The 21,205-nt window shown below is 38.2% G+C and overlaps 1 protein-coding gene across 1 annotated transcript; it reads left to right on the top strand.

Moving 5' to 3' along the window:
- Positions 1-1,859: 1,859 nt before the first annotated feature.
- On the top strand, positions 1,860-16,701 carry LOC119793227 (E3 ubiquitin-protein ligase TRIM39-like). The gene is made up of 8 exons (XM_038300291.1): positions 1,860-2,008; positions 4,503-4,969; positions 5,063-5,254; positions 5,494-5,589; positions 12,012-12,245; positions 12,660-12,807; positions 14,524-14,550; positions 14,774-16,701. The coding sequence occupies exons 1-8, from the start codon at positions 2,005-2,007 to the stop codon at positions 15,310-15,312; spliced, it is 1,707 nt and encodes a 568-aa protein (XP_038156219.1). The 5' UTR covers positions 1,860-2,004; the 3' UTR covers positions 15,313-16,701.
- Positions 16,702-21,205: the final 4,504 nt, after the last annotated feature.

The following is a 21,205-nucleotide window of genomic DNA, read 5'->3' as shown; positions in this document are numbered from 1 at the left end:
TTTGGGAATCAGGCCTTAGCTAAATCATCCAATCACATTCTGCACTACACATTGAATCCTCTCACTCTCCTCCTCTGTTTTCATTTCCAATTACGGTATCCTAATTTCTTTCAACAATTCCTAGGGGTTGGAAAACCGCCTTGAACTCCAGCCAAAAATCATCAAAGCGCCCAGCCGTCTCCCCCTGAAGCCCTGTTTTCCATCTTGCTTTTACTATTAGTTATGGTCTGCATTTGCTGTCCATATCATCTCCATTATGATCTCCACCATGTTAATGTGCGCTGCTCTGGTAAAATCCAACATATCATTTCAGCACATTTTAGCAAAAGAGGAACAAAATGTTCAGACAGGCATATTTTTAACAAAATATTAACCCTCTCTGTTCAGCCAACAGGATAGGTATTTTTTTAACCTATATCTAACTAGCATAAAGCTTAAAAAGAGGATATGTGGCTGTTGAGCTTTGCTTAATTATCAAGATCATTAAGAGTCAGCGGATTGTCTTAGAACCATTTTTCACTTCTGTCCCCAAGCCTCAAAAATTGAAACGGTGTTCTGCATTTGACCAGTCAAATTAGAAAAACAAAAAAATAAATAAAATACAAAAAATAAAAATGTTCACGTGGCTTTTTCTTAAATGTTAGAAAAGCAGAGCTGCAATCATCGTCACAGACCAATCTGTGCAGGACACTCTTAAACCAAACAGGTTCAGGATGTTTATACTAAATTAGATGGAAGTTGTGTTTGAAGAAGCAAAGGCACCTTTTTTCCAGTCTAGAACCTTGGCGTTGGACGTAGAAGAGCTGATCCTCATCCTGACCTCTTTGCACTCAACTGCAATCAAGAAAGCAGAATTTAGCTAATTTTATATGTTATCATTTACAGTAGCAGCCATTCATAACGGCCCTTCCCAGTCAAACGCCAGCCGAATGGCAGCCAACATCCCCGCAGATCCCAGCGAACCCAACATATTTTTTTTACTCTGACTCCACCCTTTCACTGAAGTACAGGGTCTGACCAGGAGATGACGCTTTTCTTTAGGTCTTAATGTCCACAAATCATGACGGAAACAATATTTTAGTACAGCGATTAATTTTTAAAAGGAATTGTAGGGGACCAGCCAAGGGCCCATCAGGGAAAGTGGGGAACTTTTGAATGGCTACTACTGTATTATGGTTATTTTCACATTTTTTCATTAATTGCATGTAATATTTTCTAAGGATGAAACTCTTTAAACAGTGAGTTTAGAGAGTGTTTTTATTTGACCTCTTTTATATTCCCACTTTGTGTTCAGATAAATATGGGTCCTTTTTCTGTCTTTGCTAAAAGATCGTACTGCATATCCACATAACATCAATTTAAAACAATAAACATTACACGACCAATCAAATTCAGCTAAAGTTTTGTATATTTAATACAGGTTTTTAGAGCATGAATAATTGTCCGGACACTGATGTGTTACTGTTACCTTTTGTTTTACATTGAAAAAATTTGCAAATTTTTTTTCTCCATATTTATGTGCTCCATTATGATTAAGGTTGTCTTCAAATCTTCAACAAGAGTCCATTGTTTTTCCTTAAATAAATCCACGGGTTTAAAGTGGTTGCATTCCCTTTTAAAGATAATCTCAGATGTTTCTAACTCTGTGCATTTATGATTAGATTAATAGGTACAATAACTGAATTAAAGACCAGAAGCTCAGCTGACATTAACCAAAGAAGCATACATGTTTTCTTGTGTTTCATTTCATCACAGTTATGTTTCTTCACAGGTAAAGCCACATTCGAATACTGCCCAAACAACTAATCTTGTTTTAGTGCTTTGAATATTTACTCTGTTAAACCAGGATAACAAAAGAAGATAAGTTAGGGTGTGTCACACTGAAAGTGGGAGGGCCCACAGCAGGTTTCAGGAAGAGCTCTGCACCTGTTAGCCTTAGATCCACAGGACACCGGTTGGAGTGAAGGACTGCTGAGTTCCACGTCAGAGAGAAAACAAAACACCATGAGTGAGTTCAACTTAAACACTCAATGTCTTTATTAACTCTTACTGTTTTCTTTCCTGTGAATCTAAAAATGGCTTTTTTGGGACCAGTTCTTACACGGCATTTTCCAAAGTTTTTAGAAAAATGTCTTTAAGGGGTTTGGGATCCATATATTTTTGTAGTTAAATAATGTATCAGTTTGTTTTGCCTGAAATGAAGCACTGTTACTTAGAGGTGTCTGGATTTAACTTACAGATTTATAATGAATTTGAAAAACAAACACTAGCAGCAGTAGATGTTTTGTCTGTAAATGGTTCCTGAAGCCAAAGCCGGAGCTGCAGGGTGGAAGGTCCTGATTTTCTGCATTCCTTCCAGTCTCTCACCCACCACAGCTCAGAATAACACATTTTAAAGCCATCCAGTTTAGTCAGAAAGTTCTCTGTTACATGTCACTGATGTCACATAATCGGTAACAAAATTCAGACCAGGCCTTTGTCTTATTTAACTCTAATAGATGTCCCACCTCTGCAGAATGAAACGGTGGCCTTCAGAGGTCATTCATCAACAGGGCGTGTGTGTTATGTTTGTTCATGCATCGTGTCCTCATGTGCAGTTTTACCTCCTCCTATCACTTTGATATTCATCTTAATATTATCATGCATTGATTATTATCGATAATCATGTTCATAGTTTAGGTTTACAGAAATAAAAATCAGGAGGTCTGTTCTGGTAACTGCTGTGACCTGCAGAGCCACAAGTTGCTCTTTGGAGCAACTTTTAACTGGACTCAGGCCAAAATGGCTCTTTGGATATAAAAGATTGCAGCCCCCTGTGGTGAGATGTTGATTAGACATGCTCACTGGGTCTCAAGTCCATTTGAAGAGGTTCTGGTTAAAGCATGCAGATTCTATAAAAGGACGGAGAAGAGGCTGCTGTGCAGCTTTGCTTTCATTGTTTATTAAATCAATCATGAAATAAAAAAAGGATTCAACATAAGATCATGTAAGAGAATATTTTATCTCTCCGCTAAAGGCTTACAAATCTGTAAAATATTTCTTATATTCAGGCGGTGGCCCTTTTGCCATTTTGCAGGTTTCATAACAATCATTCTTCAACTTAAGCCTTTGCTTGATGATTTGCTCTTCATGTGACAAATAGAAACTGGGAATAAGCTGTAAAAATCACTTTACAGTCAGCTGTAAACAAGCAAATATGAATCTAATAAATGATCTGTTAGTAGACTCAGAGGTGTTTAATTAAGCTGTCTTTATTGGTAGCATTTTGTACGAGTTACCACAATAAAATTTAATTGTTATGATATATTTGAGAATTGTTATTATATAATGGCAATCTTTTATTAGCATGGGAGGCAAACCAAAGAGAGACTTTGGTTGGAGTACAGTATGTGGCTGTATCTAAATAGAAATTAAATGGCAATAAGTGTAATTGATGTATTGGAAAATTAAAAAAATTACATGAAGGCTTTTTAATCCTTCACCAAACAATGACCACATAGTTTTATGTGCCTAGAGTAGAATCCTGGAGAAAATCTACATTTACATAAAGCAGGTTATTACACATTTATTAGATTTGCAGTTTAAATGGCATTCCCACTCACTTCCTTAGTCACCTGAGTCAAGGTGTAAAAATAATCTGGTAACTTGAAGTTTTTTGTGTAAAACATCTTCCCCTGTGTCTCGACATGGTCAGAGGACAAATTTTGACACGAAAAACAAGGTTCAATGTTTTAAGAATCATTAATTTTAAGGTTTCCTGATTAGGAAGACATTTGATCCAATAGGTCTGGGAAGTTATTTTGGTTCCCAAAGGGCTCTCTATCATGTCTGACCTTTTATTTTAGCTTAAATTGACAAAAATTAATGTTTTATATGTTAATAAATCATTTTGCATTTAGTGTCTTTATAAGATTTATACTTGCCTAATTTTATGTATATTTGTTACAAAATAGGCATTCCTACTTTTCATCCAGTTCATAGTCATTCCGAAAAAGTAAAAAAAAAAACAATCCACTGGACTTGGTTTCCAAGACGTTTTGCTGCCCATTCAGGAACCTTTTTCAAAAAAAAAAATAATCCTATTTTTTTGTAGTATTTTCTTTGAATGATAAACTTTCATTAAACACTAAATAAAATGAACAAATCGCCTAACAGAACCACAATGGAAACAGAAGCAAATTCTACCTGGTTGTGTCGTCTGACTCTGGCTCTGTTTTAACAAAATCATATGATCCACCATCCTCACGTGTGACTGACCACAAGGACGCCAACAAAGTTCAGAAAAAAATGTCCTCTGATGTACTCCAAAGTTATGAGCATGACCTGTCACTAGATTCAAGTACTTTTTTGTCTTGAACTCTCCTGTATTGGTAGATTGATGCCTCTTTAATAAATATGGGAACAAGGAAGTACTGATTAAATTGGCAATCAATGATTTCCTTTGGCATCCATTTTTCACCCATCAGACCTTAAACCTTCCCTTTCTTTTATCTGTTCTGCAGGTATCCAGTCTCCAGGAGGCCGGGGCCTCTCTGAGGACCAGTTCACCTGCTCTATCTGTTTGGAAATCTTTGTGGAGCCTGTATCAACACCCTGCGGTCACAGCTTCTGTAAGGCCTGCTTACAGGGTTACTGGAACCACAGCAAGAAGTTCTCATGCCCCATGTGTAAGAAGACCTACTCCAGGAAACCAGAGATGAGCGTCAACCGGGTCCTGGCTGAAATATCGTCCCAGTTCCAGAGCCTGGCGGTTTCTGGAGGGGCCTCTGGAAGCCCCTCACGAGGGGGCTCTCAGACTTTAAGCTCTGACCGAGTCCACAACGGCTCTCCAGTACAGGATACTGGAGAGTTTGCGCAGCCTGGTGATGTTCCATGTGATGCCTGCATCGGTAGAAAGTTAAAGGCTTCGAAGTCTTGTGTGAACTGCCCTGGGTCTTTCTGCGAGTCTCATCTACGGCATCATAAGAAGGTCTGTTTTTAGGCCTGCTTCTGCTTCTTCTCATGTCCGCGTTCCTCTGCTCAAACTTAACGGGTATATTTCTGTCCAAATCTATATTTGCAGGTCAAAACTCTGATTTCACATCGTCTAATTGAACCTACTTTCCACCTGGAGGAGAAGATCTGCAAGAAACACGAACGCCTCCTGGAAGTATACTGCCGCACAGATCACACATGCATTTGCAAAGCATGCGCAGAGGCCACCCACAAATCCCACGACATCATAGATGTCGACCACGAGTTCAAGAAAAAGATGGTGAGCTGTAGTCATTCATTAATTCTATGTAATCCAAAGGTTACTTATTGAAAGTTGCAGTCCACATGCTAAGGTCCGCAATTAGACAAGATTAGATAGTGCTGTATTATTGCCACTGAAATAAACTTCTTACAGCGTGCAACATTAAAGACTTGAATAACAAAAACTATATATCTTTGTTTTATTTTGGTGTTTGAGGCAACTGGTTGGAAAATAAAGAAAACTATCTCTCTTTTTAGAGTAATTTGGGAAAGAAGAGGTCAGAGCTGAAACATTTAATCAAAGAGCGAGCAAAGAAACTGGAGGAGATCAAGCAATCCATCAAGGTTATCAAGGTGAGACCATAGAACACTGGATATGTGAGAGGATGACCAACATCTATGGTATGGATTGATCCAAATGATCAGTTCTGTAACATTTTCCATTGACTGACTTAAATTGGTCGATTTCTAATATCAGGGTAAATCAAGGCTTTGAATACTTAAAGTTACTGTAACTTAGCAGTACAGTTTAATATAGAATCATACAGTTCATACAGTTTATAAATTATATAGAGTGAGTTTTCATTATTGTTACAACCAAAGAAGAAATTTTGTCCATTTAAATAAGGAAAAAGTTACTTTCAGAAATCATAGTTAGAATAAAAACACTTTTAATGAAATATATTTTGAGAGTAACTTTCTACTTTCTCAGATTTTATTTCATATACTTTCATATTTCATTTTTTTTCATCTTTTCTTTCAAATTTCGGTTTTTCAGTTATTGTTTCACCAATTCTATCTTTTACAAATAAAAAAAAAATTTAATTAGAAAATATGTTAAAAACTGTCTGTTTGACAAAAAGATTCCAATCCAAAAATAAATAAAAAATTTTGAAAGCGTGTTCTTTTTAATTCAATTCAATTCAATTCAGTTTATTTATATAGCGCCAAATTCACAACACATGTCATCTCAAGGCACTTTACAGTTCAACCAGATCATACAGTCAAATTGATACAAAGTTTTCTATCTAAGGAAAACCAGTTGATTGCATTGACTCATTGACTCAAATACAATCCCCCACACTAAGCATGCTTGTAGCGACAGTGGAGAGGAAAAACTCCCTTTTAACAGGAAGAAACCTCCAGCAGAACCAGGCTCAGTGTGAGCGGCCATCTGCCGAGGCCGACTGGGGTTCAAGGAGACAGAAGCAGTCAAGGAGACAGAAGCAACAATAATGACACAAAAATAACTCCATAAAATAAGATGCAGGAGACAGTAGTTAAGTAATTGGAGCTTCTTCACATGTTATGAAACCTAAAGGAATGTGTGCTGCCCCTCCTCCACCTGTTTCACAGACTGTTAGTCAGGTGCCTAAAAGAAAGCCCCAACCATTTTCCATTACTTCACAGGAAAACAAATTTAGCAGTACAAAAATATTTCGGGACACAAAAATAAAATGAAAAGGAAGTAGAGCTGTCCTGGTTTCTAATAAAAGTAACATGTTTGCAGACTGCAGGGTTTATCCTGAACTGTTAAAGCTCATGTTTAACTCTACATAAGTCAAAACAATAAAAAGGCTGCTGCATGCATCCTTGGTGTGAGGGAAAGCTGTAGAGTTAACGAATAAATTCAAGGAAATATCCCCTGTCTCCACATGCTCATCCAGGAAGAGCAAATCCTGCAAAGTAATTGACTGGATGCAGTCAGCTGGTTTTCCTTAGATTTTTTACCAATCTGACGGGATGATCTGATTGAATGATCTCTGTAAATTGCATTGAGATGAAATGTGCTGTGTGTTGGGGCTATATCAATAAACTAAATTGAACTAAATTAAAAAGGTGCAGCAGTAAGAACTTGAAAACTAACACTATGATAAGGTGTTTAAAAAATACTTTTGCTGTCTGTGTGTCAGAATCAAAATAAAACTAAATAAATCACAATTTGATTCCAGTAACAATAATTTATCATCTTATTTTAGGAAAAGGGCCGAATATTTGTTTTGTTTTATTATTATGGGACACAGCAAAATCAAGTTATTACCTAATTAAAGCCCAAACCATGAAATCATTTTCAGATCAAGGCATATCATTGATCTTTCTGACAAATGAAAAAGGAAAATTGAAGTTAAGATTATATAATCTATTTGCATCATTAGGCATTTCTGTATAATACTTTATGTGCAAATCAGAGTTTTCAGGGACAAAACTATCACACTGATGACGCCAAGGTCCCAAAACTTATGTATCAAATATGAAACACTTGGTTTCAAAGGAGAAACTCATCAATGCAGTTGATTTTTTCTATTCACGATATATGTACCATGAGAAAATCAAGCCAGCCAATAACTGGTTTAAACCTGTTTATTCATTGCAACCAATCAGATTTAACATTCACCATCTTCCCAGGGGCTGTTAAATATTTACCGTGTCTGCTGTGATGAAGAGTCTTTGATCCTCTGAGGCTGAAAGGTTCACCAATGCTCTCTGTTCTAGGATTATAAACCATTAGCTGCTAACGACTCCCTTCCCAGGCTCTGAGTATCAGTCCCCCCCCCCATCGTTCTGCAGTGTTATTTGGCTTTGCCAAAGAAAAGGAAAGAAATGTGAACATTATGTTGTCCTTATCTGAGTCATTCGCTCTCTGTTTTTTTTTTTTTTTCTTGAGCACCCAGACTGATCCTCGTCTGAGGCCGTCCAACCAGTATGGCCATCTGTTTTCTCACATGCTGCCTTTGTCCATGAGTGCTCACAAGTAAATAGTATCTTTAGGAGGAAAAAAAATGATGGTATGAAAGATCTCATGCCTCAAATGTTTTCCATGACATTCAATGGAGCCAAATCTCAGAGATAAAATGTCATCGGGAAAAGACTAAACCGTATGTAGTTATAACAGGAAGCTACTTATCAAACTGAATTTCTATTTTTTTTCTGATAATTTATTGTTGGTGCATATTTAAGCTGCATGTTTTATAGATGAGAAAAAAAGGAAACATCACACAAGTGGATGTTACCTGTTTGCTTAAGGTTTTGCTTTGTCAAATACAGTGAGGGTTAAGTTACAGATAAGGCTCCAGCTTCTCTGTGTTTAATGTACACACCCTGTCAGTGTGTTATTTGTGTGTTGCTGTTTATGTTGTCTGTTTAGGGCTCTTTCTGGTATATCTATTCTTCTGATAACCTACAAGCCCTAATTGGGGAAAAACCTGGTCCTAAAGCTGTGGTTCTTCTTTTTAGGGGATAGCTGAATCAAATACTATGTTTGCTCTAGTATTTGATTGCGAAGGGCAATTTTTCCAACATGCACCATGTTGTTAGGAACCAGTGTTTGTTATGGGGCCCAAAGTCTGGGTCCCTTAAGAAAAAGTACTGATTAAGGGTGAGTCTTAGGTCTAAAATGTATTGAATTTAGGTTTCTTTTAGGCTAAAGAAATGAATGGAAGACAATGTGTTTGTTAGTGAAAGTGTGTGGTGGTGTTTACCAAAAGCATAACATGTCGTATCTTATTTTGAAAGAAATCAATATATTAATAAAAGTAGCTGTAATCTAGAATCTAAACCAATGCAAATAAGTTTTAAAAGGAAAAGCTGGTCGGGTTTTCCAACTTGGCTTGGGGAAAACTCAACCAGTCTGTCCGGTTGAACAATAACTGGCAGACAGACTCGCTGTGACTAAAGCAGGAAATAAGTGATTGAAATGGGTCACGGCCCACATTTCACACCCTGACTTGACAGGTTAAGGTGGTTTTATTCAGCTGTATGATGATCAGATACAACTATCTAGCTAAAATGTAAAAAAAAAGTTATTATTAGTATATTTTTACTCTTATTTTTTTTAAAGTTCTGTTAAATGCATTTTAAGGCCTTTTGAAAGTTAATTATTGCTTCTCTTCTTTTGGAAAACTGAACATAGACAACTCATGTCCAAAAGCACACATTTTTATGACTTAGACATTAACTAAAAACGAAGAGTTTCTGTCACTGTGCAGATTAGCAGCTTAAATAGCAGCTTAGTATCACCTTTACATTAAATCACCACATAGACCTGAGAAAGTTGGATTTATTTATTGTAGAAGACGCAGTGCAGTAAAGGAAAAGAAAGAGGCTGCTGCTCAGAGAGCAGAATTAAAGAGCATTAGTCAGACATGGATGCATCAAACAACTTAACAATATGTGCACAATTTTAATTAAAAGTATAATAACTTAGCTATAAGTTTGAAAAGGGTTTATTTTGCATGGTAAAGATCCATGCAGTTTTCAAATGTTTGCCTATAATTTTTAAAGAATAAAATTTTTCTCATACATTGTAACACAAGAATCTAAAGCTGAACTGGGGTATAGAAATCTAGAATCTATGAAACCATCTGAAGTCTTGAGTAAAGAATGCTTTTCATCCTATACACAATCTGCTGAACATTGGCACAATATAAACAAAGTTTAATACACGTTTTATTTGTATTGCCCTTTTGAGTTTAGGAAAAATAAACTTTTCTATAAAAAACGTAATAATTGGAAGAGATCACAGTTCGCATCAAAGTTATTTAGGAGATTTATCAGTACAGGGATCCTGTTTTTTTGTTTTTAAGCTATAGCAGTATGAGACTAATAAGATTGGGAGGAAGCTTGAGTACACAGAGAGAATCCACGCATGCACAAGGAGAACATGCAAACTCCATACAGAAAGACCCTGGGCCTAGAATCAAACCCAGTACCTTCTTGTTGCAAGGCAACAGTACTACAAAATTGTGCCACTGTGCAGCCGATGTATAACATATGATTTTGAATTTAGAGATATATATTCAATTATGAATGAACTAATGTAAATCAGCAGTGATATGTGTCTATTTGACACGATATGTGTATTTAAAAAAGAATAAAACTAAAATCCTTTAAAGGAGAATTCCGGTTTTTAACACTTTTAGCCCATTTTCTATAGTGTCCAGGATGAAATCGAATGATCGACACCAAAATTTTGACAATTGGTCCTGTCTCTGCTTTTTGGCTCATGCAGAATCCCCCCCTGGCTGCTTCAGAATGGCTTCCATTGTGCATGTCCGATAATGTCCTTAAAACAACCTTAAATGTTCTTTTTTTAAAATATGCTACTCACCGGGTCGTCAGCGCTTGTTCAATGACGTTCCAAAAAAAGTTTCGTAAAGAAAAAACGTTCCTGTAGTGTTTTATTTAGCATTTTGTAAATCCCATTGAGTTCTGTTGGAATAGTCAATATCCCTCCGCCACCGGAAACGGAAATGGGGCCTGTTTACACAGTTGTAGTCTTTTCGCTTCACTCTGTGTACTCCGACGTCGAGGTGCTAACGTCTCTTTTAAACACTTTAAAAAACTCTGAAAATGGAATACGTAAGGTGGATTCTTGAGGAGGACATATTGGACTTTGAGTTTGACGGTAGAGGATACCGTTTTGAACCGGAATATACTGAGGAGGAGTATATAGAGACATTGTCGCCAACTAGTGGTCTGGAGTGTGCAACGCTTCAGATTCGAACGGGAAGCGGAAGTTTATAAGCGGTTGTGATGTATCGGAAAAAATAGTTCTGGGATTTACAAAATGCTAAATAAAACAAGACAGGAACGGTTTTTCTTCACGAAACTTTTTTTGGAACGTCATTGAACAGCGCTGACGACCCGGTGAGTAGCATATTTTAAAAAAAGAACGTTTAAGGTTGTTTTAAGGACATTATTGGACATGCACGATGGAAGCCATTCTGAAGCAGCCAGGGGTGGATTCTAAATGAGCCAAAAAGCAGAGACAGGACCAATTGTCAAAATTTTGGTGTCGATCATTCGATTTCATCCTGGACACTACAGAAAATGGGCTAAAAGTGTTAAAAACCGGAATTCTCCTTTAAGTTAAATGGTAAGTACTTATATAGCGCCTTTTTTCAAGTCAGGAGACTTGACCAAAGCGCTTTACACTACATTCATTCACCCATTCACACACACTCTCAGACACTGATGGTGGCAAGCTAGATTGTAGCCACAGCTGCCCTGGGGCTCACTGACAGAAGCGGGGCTGCCATACACTGGCGCCACCAGGCCCTCTGACCACCATCAGTAGACAATGCAGGTGAAGTGTCTTGCCCAAGGACACAACGACAATGAAAGTCAGAGGCAGGGCTTGAACCGTTAACCCTTCGATTTCAGGGCAAACTCTAACATCCAACACCACTGTCGCCCCTCAGTTCTTCCATCAGTAGCTACATTATACTATCAAAACAGCTTTTTTATGTGGTCTTTTCTATTTTAGTTACAGTACATGATACACAGGAGTTAGTAATGGATGTATTATTAAACAACGGTGTGATCAATGTTTGCTTCAATTCATTTCCTGTCACTCTCTTCTGATTTTATGAATGAAGGAAATAAGAATTCTATGAAGTTTACCGGGAAGACAATAAGTTAAAGGTTTAAGAATCACGGTTCAACCTAAATCCAAAAACTATTTTCCTCTACAGAAAAAAAACAGAAATTAGACCGAATACAAGAAACATTGAGAAAATGAGAAAGTATTTCCACCTAAGAAAAAATCTAAAGGGAATTAAAATAAACTAAATTTATTTCCAGGTTTATACCCAGCATTTTTCTCAAATACTGGGTATACTAATACTGGGCATCTCATGAAACTCTCAAACATAAATATTTTGCTAAGTTCCTAACTGAAGTACTTCCCCTGTCATGTCGTCAGAACTCCCACATCATCATTTCGACACCACGAGGAGCCTTTTTAGTGTCTCAAAAGGATATTCCTGTGTTTCCAGGCCAGCTCCCAGAAGGAGATTGAAGACAGCTGGCAGGTGTACGCTGAGCTGCAGAAGATGGTGGAGCAAAGTCAGGCAGAGTTGGTGGAGACGATCACTTCCAGGTCACGGGAGGCAGAGCGTCATGCTCAGGAGCTGGCCAGGGGCCTGGAGAACGAGCTGAGCCAGCTGAGGAGGAGGAGCAACGAGCTGGAGGCCCACGCCCACACTAAGGACAAAGTCATCTTTCTTCAGGTACTCGAACCTTTCCACTATCACAAGATCACTTCCACCTCTTATGATGAAACAGTCTGTTTGGTGACTGCCATGATGCACCATGTTGGCAAAGCAAGCTATGAGGAGGAGCATCAGCTGTAGGAGTTCACAACATCAAAGCCAGTTAGCACTCCCCACCCTTTTATTACCAGACTTTTCATGTGTATAAAACAGGGATTGTACGGTACATAAAAGACGTCTTTGAAGTTAGCAGCCTGAAGTATTGAAATAGTAGAAAAGCAAAATGTGCAAAGCGTAAAATTCACAAAAACTGCCGGCAGCCAAAATGAGACCATCAGTGTCCATATTTAGAGCAGTTTGCTCTGTTTTTGCTGCAATGCCCCTAATTAAAATCTCATCCACTGTAAACCTATGTGTTCTTTTTGACCACAGAATATCGCCACGCTGTCCCACTCGCCTGAACCCACGGACTGGTCAGGGGTCAACATAAACACTGACCTCTATCTGGGGACCCTCCGCTCCTCTGTCAGCAGCCTTGTCGAGAAGTTCCAGGATGAGATTAAGCGGCTCTATGGAAAAGGTGAGAGAGCAGCCGCCTCGTGTGACAGTTCCTGAGCGGGGGCAGTGAGACAACACCACTGAGGTTTTAAAATTAACAACTATAGTATACACACTGCAAGGTAGCCGTCAAATAAAATATTAAATGGGCCTTGCATTAAAATCAGGTCATAAGTGTTTTGTCATGACATTTTTTCCTTCGTTTTAAACATATTTCATGTTTAGTAAAGATTTCTAGGTAAGACACAACTCAAAGGCTAGACATGGAATCCAGTATTCCAGCGCTTAGTTAAGCTTAGCTGGGAGACCCGTTTGAGTTCACAACTACGAGTCCTGCACCTCACAAACATTGTCTTTATGAAAAAGCAGCCAATGAAGCAGCAAGGTGTTGGAAAAAAAAGACAAAATTTGATCAAAGGACAAACATGTAGAAAACCAACATCAACCTCAACCAACTGGTAACACATGGTGGTGGCAGCATCATGCATTGGGGATGGTTTTTATTCTGAAAGGAGGGAGAAGCTAGTCAGAGCTGATGAGTAGAAGACTAAAGCTAAATAAGGACGATCCCTAGAAGATGTTCAAATGGTCTAGTCAAAGTCCAGATCTAAAACCAGCTAAGAATCTGTGTAAGGACTTAAAATGGTTGTTTTAGGACACGATATACCCAATCTTACTGATTTTGAGCTACCTTAAAAATAGAACAAATTTTCATCTATTGCTCCACAAATTCAAACAAAGACATCAAGGCCTACAGAAAGATGTGAAAGAAACTCTAGACTTATAGGTTTAGTTGTAGGCTTTAGGTTTTTATTGTAAAACACAAACAAAAAAAGCAACAAAAAACAAAAAAAACATTTGAGACCATAAATCATTCTCGGTCGTTTTTTTTTTTTTTTTTTATGACACATCCCTTGTCGGGGACAGTGGCATCAGGTGTAGGAGCTTGCCCTTAAATTGAAGGGTTGACGGTTCAAGCCCTGCCTCTGGCTTTCAGTGTTGTTCTGTCCTTGGGCAAGACACTTCACCTGCATTGTCTAATGATTGTGGTCAGAGGGCCTGGTGGCGCCAGTGTACAGCAGCCTTGCTTCTGTCAGCGAGCCCCAGGGCACCTGTGGCTACAATGTAGTTGGCCACTGTGAATGTGTAAAGTGTTTTAGTCAAGTCCCCTGACTTTCCCTGACTGAAAAGGTGCTATAAAAATACAGGCCATTTACCATTTACATCCCTGAAAGTTCAAGATGCATTAATGTAATTCTACCAGAAGGGTCAGAAAAGCAAATAAAATGAAAAATACATAACAAATAATCACCTTGGTTATATTCCTCAGTCTTTATCTGAGCTTAACCTACCTTTTGCTTTGGTTTCTATGCAATTTGGTTTCTGTCCAGTAAAGCCCATTATCCCTGGTATGATACAGACATCATGTTCTATGCTAATTCCAAATCAGGCATATGTAGGTCAGTGAATGCACTCTGCAGAAAAGTAAATCATCACTGCATTTACACATACAAGTTGTCTGGACAGATGGAGACTGGGTTGATGCTACACCACGAGCCACGCAGGCTCAGCTGAGTGACAGCAGCACGTGGCTGCAGTACTAACAGCTCCAGCTTCATGTTTAACACCAGCTACAGTAATCTGCTGTTGCCTTGGCTTGGTTTGCTTGATGACGTGTTAACTTGTTATGATAACCTGGATCCTCACATTCTGTCTTTCTCTCTCCTTTCTCCCTCAGAGCTCCGCAAGGTACAGAACTATGCAAGTGAGTAACTTCTTCAGCATCACTCTGTATTCATTTCTGTAATACAGCATCAAATTGACCCTGAAGATCCAGTTCTCCCGAATGCCCACAAGATGGAGCCATTTCTTTTTATCAGATCTGAGATCAATCCTTTGGGAGCACAACTATTTATGATATCTAATGTTTAGGCCTAAATGTGATGAGAAATGCTCTGCCAGCCTCTTACGATACCTTTTCTCTCTAGGTGAAGTTATTATGGATCCCTCCACAGCCCAGAAGAACCTGGTAGTGTCTGAAGATGGTCAGCAGGTCAAATACGACGAGCGCAAGTCTTCCAACTCCGAGGGTCCAAAGCGCTTCCACCCAGCCCTCTTTGTCTTGGCCCGAGAGGGTCTGCACTCCGGCCGGCACTACTGGGAAGTCGATGTTGGCCGTAAGACAGCCTGGACACTGGGAGTGGCCCGTGCTTCGGCTCGCCGAAAGGGTGAAATCAAACTGAACCCAGAGGGGGGTTTCTGGTGCCTGTGGCTTAAGAACGGCGAGGTAAAGGCGCTGGCGGAGACACGCATGCCTTTGATGCTGGCATCCCATCCCAGCAAAGTAGGAATCTTCCTGGATTATGAGGCCGGCCAGCTGTCCTTTTACGACGTAAAGGCACGTCATCATCTCTATACTTTCAAGGATAAGTTCAGCGAGAGTGTGTATCCAATCTTCAGCCCCTGCCTTAGCCAGGAGGGGAAAAACACCTCTCCTCTGCTGATAACACCAGTTAAACATGCCTAAATGTATCAGAGAAGGAATCCAAGACCAAGAGCTTAGTGGGGCTTTTTTTGTTTATTGAAGTTATAGTTTCTTCAAAGAGTTTTAAATAATCCCTGTTGTCTGCAAAGCACTTTAGATTGAGTTATTCTCAGTCTTGTTGGATAAAGCAAATCAAGCTCCTGCCATTTATTCGGCTGTGGTCTACTCTGCTGAAGAAAGGACGATGGCTCAGTTTGAATCAGGCAAGCTGGAGAGGACTCTTAAACCAAAGTGGAAATGCATCATCATTGTCATGGTAAGGAAAGAGGAAGGGAGCAATAGTTAATTTAGCATAGGAACCCTTGGAATGTTCCGATCCACTGTTTAGGAGCTATCCGGTTGCCCACAATCCAGGACTTATAGGCACAGCTCACCTTAAGGACTTTCCTCAGGTATACTCTGTATGATGCATGCTAATGGTCACACCCTAACATGTTTTGAGTTTAAAACTTTATATGATAAGCATAATTTGCGTGTTTTTCTGTCCCATGACATCCATAAGGCAGCTGCCTGGATTCAGCACAGCAGTCCAGCCCTCCTTCCTATACATGATAGCATCTTTACTGTTGACCCTCCCTAAAGCTAAGAGCTACAATACGTCCAATTCAGAATCAGCATTTGTTCAGAGACTTTAGCCAGTGGCTCTGTAAGGTCCACACAACCCAGTTAGAATGTCAGTTTTTGTGACATTAAAAATTAAGCTATGGAAAAATTATGTTTATCATTCTTAATTTCTTTTTTCATGATTGATCACTTTCAACACAAATGAACAACAAGCAAATATGTTAGAGCAATGTCTTGGATGCATATATTTCCATAAAGGCTAAGATTTAAAATTGATTCTTTTCTATCCATCTGATCTCAAATTAGATTGCTGATATGAATTAAAGCTGTTCATGGTTGAAGAATTCCTTTCACATAAAGGTTCTACAATCCAAAGTCCAGAATTAGGTTTGTTGAATATCATCTTCAGATAAAACATGATTTTTTTTCTATTATTGCTTTTATATTTAATTCTTTTCTTCAGACAAATTTGTTTGATTATCTGTTGATTTGTAAATGACCAATTTCACATTATGTGATACAAAACCTTAAGAGTAATGGTATGGTCAGTTTGATATCAGCTGAAGTGTGAAACTCGTTATCATAAAAACATCCGTCCCTCCAAGTCTCATCTCTTAAATCTTTATATAACAGTACCTATGTGTCACAGGAGGCTTTGTATATTAATCCTGTCAAGGGCCTACTGATAGAAACACCTTAAGGTAGCTGTTGTAATGGGGTTTATATGTTCAGTTTTTCGTTGTTGTTCTGTAGATTGTTTTGTACTTTTGTTCTGTATATTTCAAATAAAGGAGGATATTCCCTAAATTTGAAAAGAAAGTAATTTTTTTCTTATCTTTGAAATAGATAAAATGACACGTCTTTCCAAGTCTGCCACTAGAGAGACATGAATAGATGCAACACACATTGGAGCATTTATTATATGCGTTGCAAATTTAGCATAAATGTCCTTTAAAATCTTAAAATATTTGGTTGCATTAGATTTAGAAACTTCAATTTATTTTCTTGGGGTTTAATGAAACAGAAAAGCAAACACAGACCATATGTAAGATGAAATAAGCATTCAACAAATTTAATAAATGCAAATATGGAATATGGTGTCTATTGGTTTAAGATTATTGATTCATGTCATATAATTATTTCTCAAACTTCCAGCAGCTAATAGAGCATGGAAGTCTGGATAGAACTAATTAACTCTTCTTTGATTCTTTGATTTTTCCTGTGCATTTAATACAATTGAGCCTGACTTACTTTGTGAGAAATCTCAGAGGACTGAGGTGGAGGCATAAACAATTGATTGGATCAAAAACTACTTGACAAAAATACCCCAGTTTGTTAGACTGAAGGCTGTCTATCAATTAGTCAGCAGCATAAAAGCACCACAGGGGACAGTACTCTCACCATTCCTTTTCACTCTGTACACCTCTGACTTTCAGACAGAGTCCTGTCATTTGCAGATATACTCGGATGACACTGCAGTCGTTGGGTTCAAATGAGGTGGACAGGGTGTTGGTTTGGTCATTGGAATATTATAAACATACTGATAATGGCAAACACGGTAAAAAGAAAAACTGTTTGCCTATGCTACCAGCTTAATCGCACAACCAAATCACTTTGGCTCCTTTTTGAAGATCTGCTCTGCAAGTGCATACAAGCTACAGATGATTTGAGAAATGCAAACCTTTTTCAATTATCCTATCCTATGTGTACATGTCAAGTAACACTATGCATAATATGGAACACATGATCCCTGGTGTGGAACATGGTACTGGCTGCCTCATACTGTGCATACTGTGTTTTTCTTCAGCAGGAATGTTTAGAGTTTATTGGAAGGTGGGTGGTGCTTTCCTTTCTGATTAACAATCATGAGTTATTGTTTGAAGAATTTACAATAAAATATGTTCCAGTTTGTGGCTGTAATCTGACAAAAATGCGAAAAGGTTCAATAAGTGTGAAGATGTTCAAATGTAAAGAAATGTTGAATCTTTCTTTTAATTTTGCTCTAAAAAGAAGAAGGTCCTCTTTAGCTCAATATCACATGTCATCTAGCAACCCATGTCTTTACTTAAGTTTAGTTTTACAAATTAATTCAATTTCTTTTCAAAGTATTTTGTTATTTGATTATTCTTTACCTCTTGGACATACATATGAAAATTCTTAAAGAAAAAAAATTGTTTATCAAATCTTTCTAATATTTGGGCAATAAATCAGTGCTAATTTGTAAATCGTCAGCGTTCACAACCCTGTGGTTGAGTAGTTGTAATTCATTTCTTCAGTGTGCCACATCATCATATCATTACATCATACAATTTAGCAGATGAGGAGACACCCATGGCTCCATCTTATCAAAATATTACACTTTGTTTTAAGATCAAGGGCACTGTTCTCATTCCATTCCCAAAACGTTGCCACATGCAGAATAAAGAGGATAACTGTATATCCTGACAGAGGAACTGTCCTAATTTGATAAACTACAGGGGAAAACATTAGTTCTGACACACAACAGGCAGGTAACACTAGGGTGTAACGAACTCACACATCATCAATGATTATTATCCTAAGAAAATCTAAATATCCTAGTTCACAGAGCATCTCTGTAAGATTCAATGATCTCATTAAGCAGAAGGAGATGTAGGAACACTGGGAGGAGATACTGTCAAGACTCAGAACAGGAGGACCCAGTATGCAAGGCAAGACAGACAGTGGGCTAACTTCATAAGTGTTTATTAAAACAATGATGAAACAGATCTGCAGTGGCAGTGGCTAGGACGTCTAAGGCAGGAGCCTCTTGAGAAAGGAAACACAGGTTAAAGACCATGTAAACCTAATGGAGGAAAGTTGTGAATGTTAGTCATCAACTTGGTTTACTAATTCAGTCCGTGACCAGAGAACAATGTCCAGCCGGTGGGGTGCCAACAATATGCGCCAGGTGCTGCCCAGAGTGTCCCAGATACTGCAGCCCCTGAGAACAACAAACATGAGGGAGTCAGAAGCAAGGTCAGGCAAACAGATCAGAAGAGGAACGGGCAGGCTCAGAGGTCCAGGAGTCCAAAGACAGTTCAGGCAAACCATTCAGATGGGAACAGGCAGGCTCAGTAGTTAAGAGGCTGAACAGGTCACGATTAGGTAATAAGAAACATGAAAGTAATGCTAAAACCCTCTCACCACTGAGATCAGACAGGCAAGCTCAGTGGTTTAGAGGTAGAGCGGGTTAGGATCAGGAAATTAGAAACACCAAGGAACACTAAAAATACTCTCACCACTGGCCAGAGAGAGCAAGAATAAGCTGGCACTGATGGCTGGAACAAAGAAAGTTTAAATAGTTGTACTTGTTGTACTTCATATAAACTCCACTATTCAATCTATTTTAGCTGGAATATCCTGGAAAACATCAAAAAGACTGGATTTTTGCTTACAATTTAGATAGAACTAAATGTAGTCTTACATACCGCCTTCACGAAGCAGATGAGAAAAAGCATCTATTGTTGACCTGGTCAACCCTTGTTTAGCACCCATTGAACATTCCTGGCCCATTTATTGCTGAGGTAACTCTGCAAGGCGCTGAACTGTGTCTCACTATTTTTGCTGCTGTTTTGGGGCTGTGCAGCTCCCCGACTGCACCACAGCTACAGATTTGAGATCATCAATGACTTACACTTTAAACGGAGATGTACGTGAACTGGTGCAAGTGATTAAATAAATTAAAGCCCTGCAAAGTTCTCTTCATTGTTGGATCAGACTAACTCAAATCTCCCATAAAGGTGCCTGGTGAACTGAGTGCACTGGATTTCTGAATTGCTGAACTGGACCAAACATTGTTCCTTCGTTTCCATCCGAAGCAAGAGCAGATTTCATGGCTCCATCTATCCATTCTGGTACGTCTCTCAGGTCCTGCAGCAGAAAAGAAGATCCACATTTTAAGCTGCTGCTTGATTGTACTGACTTTGTTTTGTTTCGCCTTCAATCTGTTCAGACCACAGAATATGTTGTAAAAAGCTTGTTTTTTTTTTTTTTTTTTTTGGGGGGGGGGTCTCCTATGGATGCAAGTTCTGCCCTGCCTTTCATTTTGCATTTTATTTTTTTTATTTAACAAGGGAAAAAATCTCATTGAGATTAAAAAAACCCTTTTTCAAAGGAGTCCTGGCCAAGAGTCAGTAAAGTTACATAAGATACATTAAACATAGATACATTAAAATAAATGACAGGTACATAAAAATAAAAATAAATCAAGTAAAACAATAACAGATCATTGAGGCTGCTTCAAATTCTTTCACTTTCAACTTAAAAGCATTTAAAGATAAAAACTCAGTCATCTAGCATAGTCACTTTTGGGAAATGTATCCTCCTTGTTTTAGTGAAGAAGAGTTTTAAACTGTAGAGTTTAAAAAAGGGATGCACTGGGGAGGTGGTTTGTTTGAACCCTTTTGGTATTAAACACATGGTAAACCAACCAGATGGTTCAAATTCACACTTGAAAACAATTTTACTGTAAAACTAATTCTGTTATGCAGAATGCTGAATATAGCCAACTGTGATCAGATTCATGCAATTGGCTCAGCACTAAATCATCACCTATGTGGGGTGTGTTCTTATGTTTAGCTGAAACAAGGTAGATATCTGATAGGCTGCACATTCTTCTGTTAGATAAAAATCATTTGTGTATCAACCCAAGTCAGGGGAGTTTCGGACATCTGAACACAAATACAGGAATGTTTTCTGATACTATGCAGCTTGTAAATCAAGATATTCTTGTTTATGCTTCACAGATACTGTATGGTGTCCTGGGGAATTTTGACTCCGTTGTGATAATATACAGATTGTTAATTTATCTCTGAGACTCTTTTAGCTCCATATTAATCTCTTGTATGTTTACAATTGCAATAAGGATTCTGAATCAAAGTGATAGCCAAATATTTAGAATCAATTTAGATGATTTAGATTTACAAAAATGAAAACATATTATGAATATTATGCCTAAACATACATGTTGTCTGGGGTTTTAGTTAAACTAGACTTGAATGAAAGTGAGAAAAAAAATACATGATACATTTATTGACTTAATGAAGATCTGACAGTAGTTATTATTAAAACACTTTATCTAAATTATACTTTATCCATGTAGCATTGAAATGGTTCTGTTTAACATCTCCTGCGTTTTAGGGAAAATTTATAATCAATAAAAGTATTAGGAAAGTAAAGGCAGTTCCCTCCTAGGCTCAGAGGGCTGCAGCCAGGAGGCTTAAGTCTGTATCTAGGGTGACAGAAAGAGATGGGAGGGGAGGTTTATTTTGGGGTCTGAGTTGTGGGTCAG

The sequence above is a fragment of the Cyprinodon tularosa genome, unplaced genomic scaffold, assembly GCF_016077235.1.
Source record: "Cyprinodon tularosa strain WSP-4 unplaced genomic scaffold, ASM1607723v1 ctg445, whole genome shotgun sequence".
NCBI lineage: Eukaryota > Metazoa > Chordata > Actinopteri > Cyprinodontiformes > Cyprinodontidae > Cyprinodon > Cyprinodon tularosa.
The sequence above is the reverse complement of the archived record's forward strand: the minus strand, read 5'-3'. Positions and strand labels throughout refer to the sequence as shown.